The sequence below is a fragment of the Capsicum annuum genome, chromosome 7, assembly GCF_002878395.1.
Source record: "Capsicum annuum cultivar UCD-10X-F1 chromosome 7, UCD10Xv1.1, whole genome shotgun sequence".
Taxonomy (NCBI): domain Eukaryota; kingdom Viridiplantae; phylum Streptophyta; class Magnoliopsida; order Solanales; family Solanaceae; genus Capsicum; species Capsicum annuum.
This window is the reverse complement of record NC_061117.1, coordinates 202,635,463-202,653,768: the sequence shown is the minus strand read 5'-3', so window position 1 is coordinate 202,653,768 and position 18,306 is coordinate 202,635,463. Positions and strand designations below refer to the sequence as shown.

The window sequence follows — 18,306 nt, the reverse complement described above, 5'->3', positions numbered from 1 at the left end:
ATCATATGATATTATTTCCTCCTATATATACATATGGTAATGAGAGATAGCAAATATATCATAAAATTAGTCGAGGTGTGTAAAAGTTATCATGAACATCACAATTATAAAAAGAGTGTTACCAGCACGAGAGGAAAAAAAGAAAGAAACAATAACAATAACGTATCTAATGTAATCCCACAAGTACAATATAAACACGATAATATACACAAATTTTACTTCATAAAACCTCGGCTCAACAAAAATAATATAAAAGAAAAAAAAAACAAAAGATGTACTATATACTAAAGTGCATTTATTATGAGCACCAACATAATACAGCTATATTTTCTTTAGTTGTAAGGCACTTGGCATGTGATCTACCTGACTAACATCTACAATATTCATTCTACTACTCTCACCCTATCCCTTTCCTAATTTTATAGTTGCATAGTACCAATTTACTTGCATTTTTTTGGGGTGGTGGGGATGGGGGTTACTTTTTCCTTTGTTGAAGATTAAAAAAAAGAAAGAAAAAAACTTGGTATGTTGGTTGTTGAGTATTAAATTGTTGATTTAATTTCATATACTTATTTTGGATGTTAGTATTCTGTACTTATTAATTTAGAGCAGTAAATTACCCTGCTGGAACTAGCTGAAATATGCAATTCCCAGCTCATACTTGGCAGCTGAAGTATTTATGATACCTTATTCAACAACAACAGAAAAAATAATCTTGTTTTCCAGTGGTAATAAATAATATAAATACTTATTCGCGCCTCAATATTTTATACAAAATCAATTCAAGTTATTGTAATTACGTGGTTTAATAAAATGAAAATATGAATTAATTGTCCATGGTTAAATGAAAAAATCTAGATACAAACATATGATGTACATCTTTATTTATTTGGTGTAAACACCTGGTGAATATTTAGATTAAAAATCGTTTATTATTTTATCTATTTACGTTTTTTTAATGAGAGACAAGTTCAAGAATGATACCGAATAAAAGAGGGCAAAAAACTTTAAACGGAGAGAAAGAGAGATCCAATATTAATTCTCAAATATATTTACAATAGCAGCTGTTAGTACATATTTTAAAAAAAAAACAAAATTACTAAATAGCCTAAATCATCATCTAAAATTTCATCAATGCAGAACGAGAAAAGAATAATAATAGGCAAAAATGAAACAAAATAATAGTAACACAAAAGTTGCTAAATCCACCTTGAACGAAGAAACACTAACTCAGCCTCAAAAGATATACTGTAGCTTATATGATAAAATTATATTAGAAGTTTAGTACGTCTCATTTCTTCAACCAATGTGAAATTGTAACACTTTCTTTTTATCGGTAAGAGCGAAGAATGGCACCACAAAATGTACAAACAATAGCTCTCCAATTTTTCCAATAAAAGGGGACATAGCAAAAACGTGTAGCTGTCTTCATGTCAGCTACACTAGCACCGCCGCCGCAACGTGAACATGTTCCGGCGGCGGGTTTGCTCTTGCAAACTTGCTTTGTTTGATCTACTAGGAAACAAAAACACACCATTTTTTTTTGTTGGTGTTTATGATGTTTGGAACAGAGAGAGAAAAAGTGGTACTTTGATGTTTTAGTGGTAAGGTTTTATTTGATTAATGAGAAAGAATAGAGGGGTATTTATAGGTGTGAAATTGGGAAAGAATAGTAAAAGTTGAAGCAGGGACAGTTGGGACATTACTATGGCACACTTGCTGACCTTCAATTTGAATTTAAGGATAATTATTTTTTAATTCTTTGGTCAACATTTACCTAATTAATTACTATATATATTTTTTTTGTTTTACTTTTCCTGTTATAAAATAATAGAATGAATAAAAAATGTTCCAAAGCATAGATAGTTTTGTGATTGCTCTTTGTAAAGCTCCCATTTGAGAATAGATTTTCAAAAAAAAAAATGAAAATATTATTCATTCATGAAATTTGGTTAATTCTTAAAGTTCTACAAACTGGCTGATATTTCATTTCCATTCAGAAAATTTTAATTTTTTTTTAGACATAACTCCAAATTTCAAAAAATATTTTTCTAACATAACTTAAGTTTCAACTAAACCTACTACAAAACGCTTGCTTCATCTATAGCTCATTTAGGCCCTCACCATTTTCTTATGGCTTAAGTTTGCCCCTAAAATTAATGCAATAGGCTTTAGGGAGCTAATAAATTGACGAAAGACCACTGTAAAATAAAATAAATTCACTAGTTTAGAAGGGTCTTTGGCCCTCAAATTAAAATCGAATTTGTTTTATGATTTTATTCCCTGGAATAATTATAAAATAAATTCAATTTTTTAGGGTATGCATGTCTTGCTCTTTTTTGTAAAATGAAAACATTCTTCTTCTTTGTCTCTTGTTTTTTTGTTATTATTCGACTAATACGAATTTTTTATCATATGTGGTATCTAAATCCTATTAGTGCTTAATTTGTGAAATTTTAATTACACGACAATAATTTTTACTCCCAACATTGTGTTAATGATTCACCTCACAACGTTTTACTGTAGAGATGGAACTAAATAAGTACTAATTATGATCCCCACCCCCACCCCCACCCCACCCCACCCCACCCCACCCCACAAATTCAACCCAACAGCATTCACTGGGTCACTTTCCTAATATACAGAAAAGTAACCAGGCAATTTAGTACCATTTATAAAGTAGGTATCCTAATTTTTAATTCAGGTAATTATGTAAGTATTTTGAAAGATACAATTGTCCAAACAACATTTTCATAGACTTAGTAGTATTTTTCCTTTTATAGACAAAGTAATCTTTCTTTGCCATTTCAAAGAAGGAACAATACAAACATCAATTCATTATATTTGACCAAGCATTGGGAAGTGAACTTAAATACTCCCTCCGTCCAATTTATATAACAGTGTTCGTCTTTTGAGAGTCAAATTTCTTGATCTTAATTCTTGACAGTGTATTCGACATCGAACCTCTAAGTTTATTGAGACAGTTTATGACTCTCAAAAAACAAAATGTGCCTGGGTCATACAAGTGTACCTAATTGGTCTGCTAGCATGCATTTATGTTGGGTCAGTGTGATATAGTCTATTGAACTGGATTTGGGTTGGCAACTCAAGTGGATGAGAGGGTCCAGTATTGGGTCTGCATCAACCAATTAATACCCATGTTGAGATTTGATGACAATTCACAAGCACTCTTCAATTTTGTTTATTTTTTTTTGTCTCTAATAGTTCCATGGTTATTCTTAACTAGGAGTATGAAAGGAAACATTTTATCAAGTTGGGATTTTAGTTTATCTTTTATGTCACATATTTCTAGTTTTTTTTTGCATTATTAAGTTCTATTTTAGTTGGTGGATGGGATAGCTAGCTCCATTTTTAATCATAAGTCTTCGGTTTGAATGTTTGGTATAGAAAAAATCATTTCTGGGAACATCTTTCTTTTAGTTTTATGTGATGCTCGTAAGTGATTATGGAACTTTGGTTTTATTTAGCAAGAACCCTTTCACTTGGCGTATTACTGAAACATCTCCAATCGTTTTAGCAGATGGTGATAGAATTGTTAGAGTGGATGTTTAATTTAAATTAGTCGGGTCTTAATATGCACCGACTATCGAATGAGAAACACAAAATGATACATGTAGAATTTCAATAGATTTTTTTACAAATTGGTGTTATTGCAAAGATTACGTGTTATCATAGCTTTTACTTTTGTATTTGTTAAAATCTGTTTTTGAAAAAGCTTTTCTTAAGCCATGAGTCTATCGAAAATGGTCACCCGCTTATCCACTCACCGCAAATGATTTCTAATTGACTTGGAATACGAATAAGATCAAAAAGGTCATACCTCAAACAAGGTACCAATAAGATCTCCCTACACCCCATTCTCCTTAGACCCCATTTATGATATCACTCTGTATAAATTTTCATTGCTGGTGTTTAAGCAAAATATAAACCGAATAAAGAAAGAAAAACGTTGATAAGTCACATTGTTGAATCGAAATAATCTTTTAACACATTTTTTATTTGAAATGGTTCAATAACTTAACATATTCTTTTTAAAAATAGAGATATAATCATCATATAACATTAGATTCACTTGTATGCCCTAGAGTAAATTTTATAACTCCTCTTAGTCGAATCTCTTCTAAGCTGAATTTCTTTTCCTTAAGATTATGTTGGTTCTTTCTAATAAATAATAAGACAAGCTTGTTGAATTGGGGGATATACATAATAATATTATACCCTGTACAGGTGATATATCCTTCATATTTTTGTAACAAATTCGTTATTCCATTTTGACAGCTAACAGGCAAATGTGATAGAAAGGTCCAAACCATTTGCCTATGTATTTAAGCAATGTTTCGACGCCACCAAATAGTTAGGTAGGTGCCTATGGGACCACGTGCCTCTTTTTAGTTACACAAGTACGACATTCTTTGGGTTAATTTAAACACTATACTCTGATTGAATGATGCTACTTAATACTATTAACAACCCCCCCACCCCCCCACCCCACAAAAGAAACACTTCTGATATCAGATAGGAAGGTGCGGCGGCGAGTGCATATTAGGGTAGATGAGTAGGAGGTCGAAGTGTGTTTATGCTGGTAGATAGAAGTATTTTCCTTATTATTAGTTGTGATATATGTTGTTTCAGCAGATCGCTCCTAGTATTATCTTGGTGCTAATCCTTATTGTCTTTTATACCTCTATTACGTCTTTTTTTTCTAGATTATAATTTGTCAGAGTATGTTGTTATTGTTGTACTTTCTGAAAACTTAGCCAAGCATCGCGTGTTGCTTTAATATTGACATAAATACTTTTCAAATTGATTAGTCAAATATAAATAACTACTCTGAGTACCTTTTTCGAAAACTACTAAGAAAAAATATTTTTCAAAATAAACAAATTTCGAAAGCTCGACCGAACATGCAATTAGCCAAAGCTCGACCGAACATGCAATTAGCCGTGTGCGCGCACTTCAACATTCGAACTGTGATATTTTTTTCTATCGCATGCATAGGAGACGTTGGCCAGAAGGGGCAGAGGTTAAGTAGCCATCTAAGTGAGTAGAACTCAATGACTTTGATCCAAACTGTCTCAAATTATTTTCAATTGTATATAAATTAATAATATAGAACCCAATAACTCAAAAAGACACAAATCCAAAATCCTGAATCCGTCTTCAGTTGAGGGTAAATGAGATGCCATGAATGTGTTGTACATAACCTTTATGCTGGAAGGGTAGAGCGCTCGCGGACCTTATGTGTTGTGCATAACCTTTATGCTAGGAAGGATAGAGTGTATGCAGACCTTAACTTTACATGTGAGGTAGAGAGGCTGTTTCCAAAAAACACCCGACTCAAGATAAAAAGGGTATAGAAAATACTCCATAGAACCATACTCACTTGTCATGCGCTCAAGCTCTTAAGAGCACAACATCGCCACAAACTTCTTCAGCAGTTTGATGAAGTAAACTGAGGCCATGGTGTACTGTTAAACATTCCCCGTTCTACAGATTCTTTTGGGCACCCATACATGACCCAGACAACATGAATCTGATCTAGCACAGACCTAATTTTACCCCCAGAGCCCTGTCCTCTGCATTGCAATAGCTTACCAGGACATGTCCTACATATAGAGTTGATCAACAGAAGCCAGTCCATTGAAATTACATAAAATATGTCGAGAATGCTACTGAGAACAAGGTTGCGCTTAGCCTTGATGTGTTTATCAACCTTACGAATCTTCTCCTTCCACTAGTATACATGATTGTACATGTCTAATGGCTGTGGTGGTGAAGGCTCTGATGGATTCTCTTTGCTCTGGAAAAACAAAAGTTAAATATTCTTCAAACTAAACAATCCCTGAAAGCAAAAGATCACCCTTAATCACTTGTTCTTGCTTTGGAAAGTATTAAGTTTCTCCTATCAATAGCGTTAGGCCATCAGTGCAATAGCGCTCGACTGCTAGTGGAGTATTTCAACGGTAGCACTGATCAAATAAAGAAGATATATGGTAAAAGAATGAGCTAAAGAAACTTTCAGTAAATTACCATGTTGGGAAATTCATTCCAAGAGTACGGCTTAATATTCATATCAACTGCCTTATCCTTCTCTTCCTGCTGTAGCAAAGTGAAACACACGAGAGAGGTGCAACGAACAGAGAGGCAGACTTACATTTCACCCATTTAGCATGTGCGCACTCTGAATTTAGAATCTGCGGAGAAAACATGGACCAGAGATCATCATATAGTTCAGATATCCAATTCAAGTAAAGGTCAATAGCAATGAAACACAAGAAACATTTAAGGTTGCTTTAGATGATCCTCACTTCTTTCACTTTCTTGAACAAAAACGATCTCAATCTCAGCATGTTTAATAATAAAATCTACAGCGTGGGGTCCTACATCAACAGAAAGGAATGGAAGTCAGAGAGAAACAAAATTCACAGGTGACAAATGCCAAACTTAGCATGAACTGGTCTATAAACAGCTCAGCGCACTTTTCAGTTGATGCCTCCCAGGACTTCACATAATTTGGTGTTGACCTCATAACTTAGTTGTTTTTATTTAGTGTATTTAATGACTTTAAAATTGTGAAAACAAGACCAGCATTTTTGATGAAGTAATAAGAAATTTCATTGCTGGCATCAAGAAGATGCAGAATCGTGAAAACAAGACCAGCATTGCTGCTGACATTCAAACAACATAATATATGTGGGAGACTATGGAACCATTATTTACCAAGGTATCATAGAGACGGACACACATCAAACTGTGGGCACTGCAAGTCTGAAAACAAATTAAATTGCCTTAATTATCAAATGATGTGAATGGATAACTCTTTTCACAAAATTAAAAACATTATGATTACACATGGTCAAAAGATTGACTAACCTCCACCGATACCATCCACTGAGGACAATGGCTCCATAAATTCCAATTCAAGCACCCTGTTATACATTCAAATATTATTGTACTTGATATACATGACATTCTTAAGAAGCTAAAACTGATGCAAATGCTAAGTAAGCCTATTGCTTACATGTTCAATACAGTGAGCCCGTAATGCAAAACCAGTCTGCAAAATCTCTTCATAAGCTTCTTTGTAGGTTTTCCATTTATGCGAACCCACTATTTTGAAAAGGAAGATGGTGAGTAAATACAGAGAAATATTTCATACTCCACCAACACTAAGAATGACAGAAAACCAGATAACATTGTACTTCACCTTTCCATCATTAAAATCACTGTCATCACAGCATTCTATTCCCTGGATATTTTTCAACAGCTGCTCTGTTGATCAAAAAAAATAAATTTTTACATTTTCTCTCTCAATCCATGTAACTAAACTGAAAGGAACAAAGAACTATGATTTACTAACACTGGATACAGCAATAATGGAGAAAGCAAAAAAAATAATCTAAAAGGACTCGTCTTTTGTCCCTTTCTTTGTTGAAGACATAATTAAGTAAACGGAAAAAGGCCAAAACTACCCCTGAACTATACGAAATGGAGCAAAAATACCCTCCGCTTGTTTTTTGGCTCAAAATACCCCTTCGTTTGTTTTTTGGCTCAAAAATACCCCTCACTTTAACATAGTGCCACCAAGCACACCACGTGGAAAAAAATTGTCACATGTCCAATCCACCTTAGCATCCCATTTATGAATAAGGGCCAAAACTATTCCTGAACTACCCAAAATGGAGCAAAAATACCCCATGTTTGTTTTTTGGCTCACAAATACCCCTACTTTAATGGAGTTCCACCTAGCACACAATGTGGAAAAAGATTACCACATGAGTATTTTTGAGCCAAAAAACAAGGGGAGCGTATTTTTGCTCAATTTCGGATAGCTCAGGGGAATGAGATGCTGACGTGGATTCGCCATGTGGCAATTTTTTTCCACGTGGTGTGGCACTCTGTTATTGCGAGGAATATTTTTGAGCCAAAAAAAGGAGGGGTGTTTTTGAGCCAAAAGACAAAAGGAGGGGTATATTTGAGCCAAAAAACAAACGGAGGGTATTTTTGCTCCATTTCAGCTAGATAGTTCAATAGTTCAAGGGAGTTTTGACCCTTTTCTGTTAAGTAAATAAAAGCTTGTACGACTCCCTAACAGCTTAAGGGTTAGAGGTATTTAGATTCAAGTTCCCCTACTACCATCATGAAAAGGAAAAAAAAAGAATTTTTACATTCTCAAGAGTTCACACAATTCAACAGTTCAGTTCAAATGATGGTCAAAATTATTTCTTTTTCATTGTTTCTAGCTGAAGCTGAAAGGAATGTTAACTAAAGAGTTGCCAAGCTATAGACAAAACAGGATCAGCTGGAGGAAAACCAATTTTAGCTATTGGATATCAACAAACAAGACCAATGGATGGCTTTCCATTTTTACCTTCTTTTCCTTCTTCCATCTTCACAACAAACACGGTCATGCTCATTTTTCCATTTCTTCTGACTCAGCCCAAAAACTCAACTCAAATTATATTAACAAATAAGGCTCATAGAGGAGTCACTCTTACTTCCAGAAAAAAGTGCTAGATTAAAGGGAACAAGATACAAGCCAATCAACTGAAATTGCATATGTCAAACATGCTACTGAGCACAAGGTCACGCTTAGTCTTGATGGGTTTATCAACCTTCCAAATCCTCTCCTTCACCACCTTCAAAAACTTCATCCACAACATCTTCAGATTCAGAGTCTGTAAGCTGCTTCATATCTATATCGAGTTTCATTTCCTGACTAACTAAATCAGCAAGGTCATATCTGCCTGCATCACTGTAGGCATCTATGATTGCGTTGTATAATGACTCATTGGGCTCAATGAGTCCATATTTTAACTGGCCATATATCCGCTTTATACCTTCAACCATGCCAGCTTTCCCATAGCAACCTACAAGATTAACAAATGTGACAATATCTGGCTTCAGTCCTTCATCTTGCATTCTCATAAATATTTTTAGTGCCTCATCAATTTGGCCTGAAGCTCCATACACATATATTGCAACATTGTAAGCAAAGGGATGGAGTCCCAATCCTGGTTGTGTGATAGTGCTGCAGGATTCAATTGCAAATGTGTGCAAGCCTACTGCAGAGTAAACAGAGGTTATGACCGCCTGTCTGGCATAAGGTTTACCTTCTCGGTAAGACAACTCGAGCTGTCTAACAGCCTCTGCTGAAAAACCTCCCTTTTTCAATATTGTGAATAAAACCTTAAATGTGCCCCCATCTGGCAGAAGTTTCCGGTTAATCATTTCATGCAGCAGTTCACCACATTCAACAAGCTGTCCATTTGTGGCATAACATGCCATTACCTTATTGAATGTCACACAATCTTTTAAAAGTCCAGACTGTTTCATCTCCTCTGCTATTTCAATAGCTCCATCGAGCATACCCATATTCTTGTATGCATAAATCAAAGTTGCAAAAGTAACACCGTCAGCCTGTCCTTTCTCCCTCAAATGATTAAATATCATTTCTGCTTCAGAGATCATTCCAAAGTCTGCATACAGATTGAGCATACTATTGGATGCAATGACATCAGGACCTTCATGCAAGTTTTTCATCTGCTCATACAGTTTTTTCGCTCCCTCTACTGATCCAAGCTTACTATAAGCCTTAATCATTGAAGTCAAAATTATTTGATTAGCTTGAATCCCACAGTCATTCATGACATGGAAATAATGCATAGCTTCTTCAAATTTACCAGCTTCAGCAAACCCATCAATTAAAGTACCATAAACAATCTCATTTGGTTTTACGCCTGCTTTTAACATTTCATCGAAGACATCAACAGCATCAGAAAGCCTACTCATGCGCACATAACTAGCAATTAGTGCAGAGAAAGTAGAACATGAAGGTTTGAATCTCAATCCTTGCATTTCGCCTAAGAGCTCTTTGGCTTGGTCAACTAAATCACCCCCGGAGAACATTTGGACTAGAGAGTTATAAGTGCACTCATCTGGCCATGTCCCTTGGGTTTTCATTCCCTTGAAGAGCGAGAAAGCTTTATCATATAGCTTTGCAATTCCATATGCTTTGATCATGACATTATATTCTACAATTGCTTTCTTCTGAATAAACTTATCTCTTCTACCAAAGAACACATCCTCAGCTTCAGCCCAAAGACCCTTATCAGCATATGCATCGATGATGGCAGCATAAGCTGGTGACGAGAACCCACCGTTCAGTTGACACTTCTCAAAAACCGCCTTTGCACGATCGATCAACCCTGCATTGATGTACATTCTCATAATAACAGGAAGAGAGTGCTCATCGATATACATACCTAAACTTTCTATTTCACTAATCACATTTTCAACCTCCTGGATCATATTTTGCTTGCACAGTATTCGAATAATAGCCCTACAAGTCACAGCATCAGGGAAAAGTCCCGTCCTCCTTATCTTTCTATACCACTGAAGAGCCTTATCAGTTTTACCTTCACTAGCATAAAGAGACAGGAAAATGTTGTAAGTTTTAGTATCAGGCGATATTCCTCTTTCCTCCATCTTGTTCAGCAAAGCTTCCGCCTCTTCCAAATAGCCATGACTTCCACAAATAAAGATCATAGTGTTGAATGTTACCGCATCCAAAGCCACACCAGATTTCAACATCTCATTAAACACATTAGCAGCATCCTTCAAACGACCAGCCTTTCCATACAAATCAATCAGAGTATTGTAAGTGGCAGTCATTCGAGGTTTCCTTTCATTGTTCTCAATTTCTGAAATTCTAGACGGATTCCTCCCTCCGGTCCTGAAAAGCTCAGTCAACAAAAACTGCTTCAAACTAAATGGTTCAGAATCATCTATAGAATCCAAATCAAAATCATCCAATTCAATCTTCCCAGTACACCAATCCTTGTAAAACCTATCCGCTCTATCATATTCCCCTGCATCCTTCAACACTTTAACAACCGTATTCATCGTAACCTCATCCGGAAAAATCCCCCTCAACTTCATATGCTTAATCCATAAAAGAGCCTCCTTAACCAACCCTGCTTTCCCATACACATCAACAAGCATTCCATACGTATTATTCGTTGGAAAAACACCATTCTTTGCCATTTCAATCCAACAAAGCCTCAACTCATCCCATTTCCTAGCTCTACCTAATGCCCTCAATATAACATTATAATGAATAACATTATGAACATAATCTTTTTGCAATTTCATCCACTCAAATACCCTAAGAGATTTTTCCCAATTACTTTGCTCTTTCAATATCACAGTTTGCTCCTTAGGACTAAGCTTACCATAATACAAATCAAGGGCTTTTTCAACATCATTTTCGGTACGTAAAGAACGTAAAATTGAAGGTAAAATACCTCCATAGCCTTTCTTTTTGCCATTAATAACAGTTCTTGAATGTAAAGATTCAGCCTTTGAGTTACACTGAAGCTTAAACCCTGTAAAAATCTTATCTTTATCATTTTCTTGAAGTTTTTGCTTGTGGGGTTGTAGAATCTTGATGTTTCTATGTAATGGATGGTCAATTTTGGACTTTTGGGGGAAATTGTGTAAGTTAAACCCTAGAAAAACCCTAAAATTGAAATGGGAATTAAGGTTTTGAAGTGAAGAAATTGGTTGTTGAGTTTGAAGTGGGGTTTTTTCATAGGGTGTTCCAATTAACATGGAAGTAGTAGTGCATGTTTGAAGTACCATTTTTGTTTTGGTTGTGTTACTAATGAACAAGAAAATGAGCAAATTTAGTTTGACTAATTAACTGTTAATTCTGTAATAGCTGAAAATAGAAATACGCTGACGGCTACAAATAAACTCAAAAAAATTGGAGTAAGGTCAGATATTTCCAGAATTTGGGCAGAGGGAATCTTGCCACAATTTTCTTTTTCTTTTTTCTTTTTTTATGTTCTTTGGGAAAAAGGTGTTTAGATTAAAGTTTTTTTTTTTTTTTGAGGTGAGTTAAATTATTTTTAAAAAGAAATAATATCAATTTGAAAGAAAGATAATAAGTTCCAAAGCTAAATTAGATTAAATTAATTAAATTTTTTAAAATTTAAATATTTTAAAACTATATAAAAAGTACTATAAATTATGATTTTACCTTTTTTTTTTTTTAATTTGATTCGTGTCCTTAATGGAATGTACCGACTTTCATATAGGCTTTGCACGGCTGCCGTCAAGCCTAGAGAGCAAGAAGCTTGCTGGTGACGATGACATCGAGTAGAATATAGAGAAAGATTCAGCGTTAAGTCAAAATAGCTTTTAACAAATTTTATAGCGTTTGAGTAGAATAAAAAAGTGCGTTCAAGTAGTACTTGCTGGGAAGTGAGATGAATTACAATCCTAAGATAATTTGTCCACCAACCAAACTGGACAAGTATCTTTGGATATCGATTTCTAATATACTCCATAAGTACAGATGCAAGAGGCGAGTAAGAGTGTGGTGTTACCCATGTTTAGTGTTCTAACATGCTCTGAAAAATGTCATGATCTTTTGATATTTTCATACATTTCTTTTGTATAAACAAATTAAAATTGCATGGTGTTCCTTCTGCATTCTACTCTTTGCTCTGCCTTATTATTTCAGTTCTTGCAAAAGCAAAAATAAACTAATCTGCTGTGGTCCTGTTTCTAAAAGCACTATGAGCAGCATGAAACACACATAGGAAACTGTGAAGCATTTAAATGAATTTCGATAACATCAGGCTAGTCCAAAAAGAAAGGGCTAATGTTACTCATTGACATCAAATTTGTCCAATGCTCTGTGATTATATATCACTATGTACTCCAGAATTACATTTGCATCACTCGAGTGTGTCCAGAGAAAAGCAATCAAAGAATTTAACAAACCCGACGACCAAAACTGCATATCTTCACAACCTACAATAATGTCATATGGCTGCCATCATAGTCGACCTTGCAGCCTCTTTCTTCATCTCTGCAGCCTTTCCACTTCCCCGGAAATACATGTAGACTTGCTGCACAAGGTGGAGCAAATTGAAAGATGCTCCGAGTGAGACACAACTAATCAAAGTAATATGAGAAAGAGAGGCAGATAACAAAACCTGTATAACCCAAATGCTGAGCAGTGTTTCAAGACAGAAGAATGCAGCTCCAATGAAGTAGAATATCTGCAAAGGAAAACCAAAATTAAGATAAGACATGAATTTTCAAGCAAAACGTCTGATTTCCTGGGAAAAGAATTACTCATCAGATTCTAATATAAGCAATGGACAAAGAATACTAAGAATAGTTGAGACTAGAGATTCGTTGCAGTTACTGTTGTGTTAATATATGTTGTTTTGTTGATATCTGCTAATTATTTGTACCTCTATTACTTCTTTTTCTGGACTGCTTTGGGACTAATTTTCCCTTGAGCGGAAGGACTATCGGAAACAGCCTCCTTATCGCTGCAGTAGGGGTAAGGTCTACGCTCTACCCTCCCAAACCCCATTTTGTGGGATTATATTGTCTGTTGTTGTTGTTGCAAATAGCATGAATACGAACTCAGATGAAATATATGATTCAGTAGTGCTTTTAAAGTTAAACATTGAGACAGAAAGGTAAAAGCTTACCCCAACCAAAGCATGCCAGCCTAAAAGATCAATAGCAGGCAAGATACCACTGTTAAACAAGGAAAGGAAACAAGAATGAGTCATATTTATAAACAAGGACGGATCAAATTATCAATGAAAACGTAGATTCGCTAAAAGAAATAAATATAAGTCTAGCCAAACGTGGTCTTCTCAAACAGGAAGGTAAAGCAACTGATTGCATATCCAAGAAATGCCTTATACCAGCAACCATTGCCCATTCTAACATAAAAAAGCAACTTACGTCAAGGATTTCCCCTTGAAGAAAATTGGAGGTGCCACAGCAGCAATGATGCAGAACCCAATGTGAAACTACAAGATGAAAATAAGTGCTCAGAGTCCTCAATAGACAACACAGCAGTTTAAAGAAAAAACAAAAGGAAATGTAGTATTTACCACGTAACTTAAGAAAAACCACCCAAACTTCAGTGCACTGTCAGTCCTGCAACCAAAATGAATATCAGAATATACTCTTTTGGAAGGCACAGTCATACTACGGAAATAAAAAGAAGAAGAATGCTCCCTCCATTTTAATTTATTTGTCTTACTTTCCCCCTTAAATGTTTCAAAAAGAATATCACTTTCAATATTTAGTAACTTTTTTTGCCCAACACCCTACACGGCACATTTAAGACAACTGATTCAAAGGGCATTTTGGTACATTACAAACATCTTTAGTTTAAGACAACAAGATTCAAAAGTTTTTTTTTTTTTTTTTTAACTCTGTGCAGAGTCAAACTAAGACTAACACAATTGAAACGGAAGAGCATAAATCTACTCCCTGTCATAGGTGAACGGACATTTATTTCTCCACTAAGGAAGTGCAAATGTGTACCTCATTGCACGATAGAGAGGTCGATACCACAATACATAGGCTCCTGGGACACCTGATATTAAATAGATAACAGCAAGCAGCCAGATTGTTGGACCTACAATGATAAAATATAAACTTTAGATGGTTAACTGACACAAAAGGATAAGCGAGGTTAGTAAATTATTAACTAAAAAAAGGAGGTTAGTAAATTAAGTTCCAGCGCAACCTTGTCCTCTAATCCAAGCTAAAGTGACAGCAACAAGGTTCCATACAAGACAAGCTACCAGACCTGTAATTTATCATGTCCAAATATATTAGTTACAAGAAAGTAGTTTGATTCAACAATAAAAGAAAGAAATGACTGTCATGGATAATATTAACAAAAACCATCTAGAAAATTTCCCTTAATTCTCTTTTATCTTAATTTGGACTGGTAGATTTGGGATGTACTGCTACAACTGACAAGAGCTAGTATGATTTTCAAATCTTAAAGACATTTGCAGGCACTTGGAGGAAATCCTAGACCCTCTTAATCAAAGTGTCACTAAAAGTCTAAAACCATTCGCACAAAAAGCTTATCAAAAAGATGGAGGTTATGTTTTTAAGTCCTTGGAAGCATAAAAGCTACTATTATGCAGATAGGTAGCTGGAGTACCATATAGAAAACTTTTCTTTTGGAACAAAGTCAGAAATAGAAAGCAGTGAATATTATTAATATGCATCACAATCTTCCGGGTCAGATTAACCTATAAGGTTGAAGATGCCTTTCCGGAAAGGTCAAGTGAGAGACATTAATAGCATCCATAGAATAGAGAGTTATATGGAATACATGCGGACATACCCAACAATGTAGTGAATGCAACATATTGCAACTTCTGTAGATGGATTGGAATTTCATTTGCGATATCATGATGAATTATGGGGAAGAAAGGTGGCCAATTCTTGTTGTCAATAACTATACCAGCTGAAGAAGGAAAACGAGAAATTGGAAATAAAGTCAGTTCGCAGAGATAAAAGCAAAAATGCCTGATTTAGTTCAATACTGCAAAGACAAATGTGTATACAGTGGAAAATTACCTCTTGCTATTGCATCTTCCTTCCTTTTAAGTTCCTACATGAAGCCAATAACATTGACATTTAATAATGCATAAAATGCTAAAAGTCAAAAGACAGTCTGCAGCACCTTGAGCCAAATGAGAGATAATATCATCTAGAGTTAGACGATAATAATTATTTGGCAGTAATTATCCTACACGATTTTCATAGTTGACAAGCAATAGAATAGTAATAGAACTTTGATGAAAGATTGTTCTTTCTATTGTGGAAAATAAGCAAGGAATAACTAGAAGGCAATGTAGAATAACAACGCACCTGTTCCCTTTTTTTCAGTTCAGCCTCTTTAACCTGGAGTTCCTTCTCCTTCTTCTTCAGGTCCTGATTAGTTATATGAGTAAAATAGAGGATCACTCAAACCTATGCTCCAAATGAACACAGGTACAGTAGTCATAGGGAAGAAAAAAGTATAAGCTCAATTTATCAAATCATTTTTTTCACCTTTGAACCATCAAGAGGAATATCAACCGTTGCATCACGATCATAGCCAGCGGGTTCATGAGGAAGAGGAGAAGAACTTGAGTTTATAGCAGCGGGAACTCTTCCATTGTTCTGCAGAGTTTATTAAGTACTAAGAGCCAGAACGCATAAATGAGGTACTGTGCACCCTTACTAGGACTAAAAAGAAGAACATGCAAATGGATATTTTCACAATTCAACAATGACGATGAAGCCTTGCATAACATGTACACAAGAAACAATTCATCAGCTTTAACAAGATTGAGAATTTCCTGCTCAATTATGTCAGAATACAAACAAACTAGACTAATAATCATAATGCCAATGAAGTCCATAAGTTATATTGTGGACAGAGGACAAGGTGTTAAATAAAACACAAATGTATAAACATCAGCCTTAGTTGTACATTTCGCTATTTTTGTGTGTAGACAAAATTGATTTTTACATAGCAAAGGAGATAAATTACTTCTTCATTTTGCTAACCAGTAACCACATGAGTTGCAAATGCACTACCATCCCGTTAAATGCACTGACTAGTCATTAGAAGGCCTGAGAAGCTAGGATTAAGATACTTGAGTGGGGAACCTAGCATAATGGTGTTATTTTGGTATCAATATAAAATCAAATCCCAATATCTCTATGGCGGTAAACTGTTACACTGGCAAACTAGGATGATTCAGACTTTGGGAGGAATTGCTTCCTTTTTCCGAGAGATGAGGCTTGATTTATGAGAAAACATTAGTGTATGTTCCACCTTTTTCAGCATAATTCGGGCCTTTCATAGGGTTAAGGGAATTTTGCACGTTTATTACAAAAGATCTTTAGAATTCAAGAACATGTAATAATTGCTTTTTCCATATCTTCAGCAACTCAGTTTTCAAATGAGAAAGCTCTTGAGAACTTTGAAGAAAATATCATCGTGGTCCTGTCAATTGGACCACTTATTGAACCTTTTGTAGAGGTCCTTGGTCCTAAAACAAGAAAAATATGAAGCACATAGAAAATTATAAAATGAAAATGTAAGCTCTGTCATAAAGTTAAATCAGCACTGAGCAAAATTTTCATAAACATCAAGGTCAACAACCAATTATCCCAAAGATGTTATACAGAACACTATTATCCTAAATGTTTCTTTTCTGAGATTGCAATATATTATATTATTCCGATACTTGCAAAGCACAAAGACAACAAAATTGCCATCCTCCTCATCTGCTTAAGAAACTTACATGTTTTCTTCTAATTCTATCACTCTATCCAAAAGATTCCCATTCTATTGCATGATTCTCATTTAACAAATCAAGCCACAGCTCAATTCTCCAATAGCTCAATTACTCAGTGAAATTCAAATAGCTCCAAAATCCTAAAAGAAAAGACCCATGAGATACATGTCACCTCCCATCAGCAACAAGCACTAGGTAACTCATGCACCAAGGCTAGAATAACTGGGGGAAAAATTAACTAGTGTTTTTATCTTTGGTGGGATTTGAACTTGAAACCTCATGGTTCATAGCTACTTCATTGCCATACAAAAAAAAAACTTATCTTGTACCCCTCCCTAGGATCTCCCACCTTTTGCTCCACCGGGGACAATGGCGAAGTCAGAATTCCGTAAAGGGTGTTCAAGATTTAATAATATACGTATGAAAAATAATAGTACTATTTAACTTATACTTAACAGTACAATTTTCTATATACATGCTATAATTTGTCAGCAAATGGTGTTCAACTGCCCTCCTTCACTACATGTAGCTACACCACTAATTGGTTACTCGAATCCACAACCTAAAAGAGAAGAACTAATCTAGCTCATATTGAACATATCAACTACATTCTCTCCCAGAGAAAAAGATAGAATAGGAAAACAAGATCCAAAAATGCAAGTACCAGACCTAGAAATCTTTACCAACCAAACAAAACATTATCTTTAACACAAGAAAATCAGCCCCCTACAAACCCCATTTCAGTAAAAATCAAAACTTTTAAAAATGTAACAAAAAAGATAGTAGTAGACTAGCAGTAGTAAAGAATATTAAAGTGAAATTAATGAGTATGTAATGTAATGTGTGTATGTACCGAAAAAGGGTTAACTTGTTCATCATCAGCAAAAGGATTATCATTGTAACGCCCAGCCATCACTTATTTACACAAGATCTGTAGATGCTCAAATCTTGAATTTTGTACCTTCAACAAGTTTTGAGTTTAGATTCTTTCAACAACTAGTAAAGAATACTTTTGCTTTTCTATTTTCCTTTTTACGTATTTAAATTGCAGTGCACGTTACAGGTTATACACATTCACATTTCACGGGATGACAGCAGATACAAAGGCTTTATATAGTATAGTACCTTTTTTCTTTGACTCAGC

At 35.0% G+C, this 18,306-nt stretch overlaps 3 protein-coding genes across 7 annotated transcripts; all 3 read right to left on the bottom strand.

Annotated features, from left to right (window-relative positions):
- Positions 1-1,013: 1,013 nt before the first annotated feature.
- Positions 1,014-1,634, bottom strand: LOC107877310. Its single transcript, XM_016723983.2, has one exon. It carries the CDS (start codon positions 1,535-1,537, stop codon positions 1,331-1,333), a length of 207 nt encoding a protein of 68 aa, XP_016579469.1. The 5' UTR covers positions 1,538-1,634; the 3' UTR covers positions 1,014-1,330.
- Positions 1,635-5,064: 3,430 nt separating this feature from the next.
- On the bottom strand, positions 5,065-11,827 carry LOC107878325 (pentatricopeptide repeat-containing protein At1g73710). 5 transcript variants are annotated; one of them, XM_016725266.2, is made up of 8 exons: positions 8,393-11,827; positions 7,229-7,293; positions 7,043-7,131; positions 6,895-6,950; positions 6,742-6,789; positions 6,330-6,401; positions 6,052-6,215; positions 5,065-5,863 (listed from the first exon to the last, which is right to left on the bottom strand). In XM_016725266.2, the coding sequence occupies exon 1, from the start codon at positions 11,662-11,664 to the stop codon at positions 8,632-8,634; it is 3,033 nt and encodes a 1,010-aa protein (XP_016580752.2). In that variant the 5' UTR covers positions 11,665-11,827; the 3' UTR covers positions 5,065-5,863; positions 6,052-6,215; positions 6,330-6,401; positions 6,742-6,789; positions 6,895-6,950; positions 7,043-7,131; positions 7,229-7,293; positions 8,393-8,631. The 5 variants fall into 5 exon arrangements, with proteins under 5 accessions (XP_016580752.2, XP_016580751.2, XP_047271323.1 ...); XM_016725265.2 differs by having other exon boundaries at positions 5,065-5,821; XM_047415367.1 differs by lacking the exon at positions 6,330-6,401 and having other exon boundaries at positions 5,065-5,821.
- A 799-nt stretch (positions 11,828-12,626) lies between these two features.
- On the bottom strand, positions 12,627-18,256 carry LOC107878324 (secretory carrier-associated membrane protein 1). Its single transcript, XM_016725264.2, has 12 exons — positions 18,016-18,256; positions 15,925-16,035; positions 15,742-15,804; positions 15,448-15,481; positions 15,212-15,334; positions 14,597-14,659; positions 14,392-14,485; positions 13,953-13,998; positions 13,801-13,868; positions 13,539-13,587; positions 13,029-13,094; positions 12,627-12,941 (listed from the first exon to the last, which is right to left on the bottom strand). The coding sequence occupies exons 1-12, from the start codon at positions 18,073-18,075 to the stop codon at positions 12,855-12,857; spliced, it is 864 nt and encodes a 287-aa protein (XP_016580750.2). The 5' UTR covers positions 18,076-18,256; the 3' UTR covers positions 12,627-12,854.
- Positions 18,257-18,306: the final 50 nt, after the last annotated feature.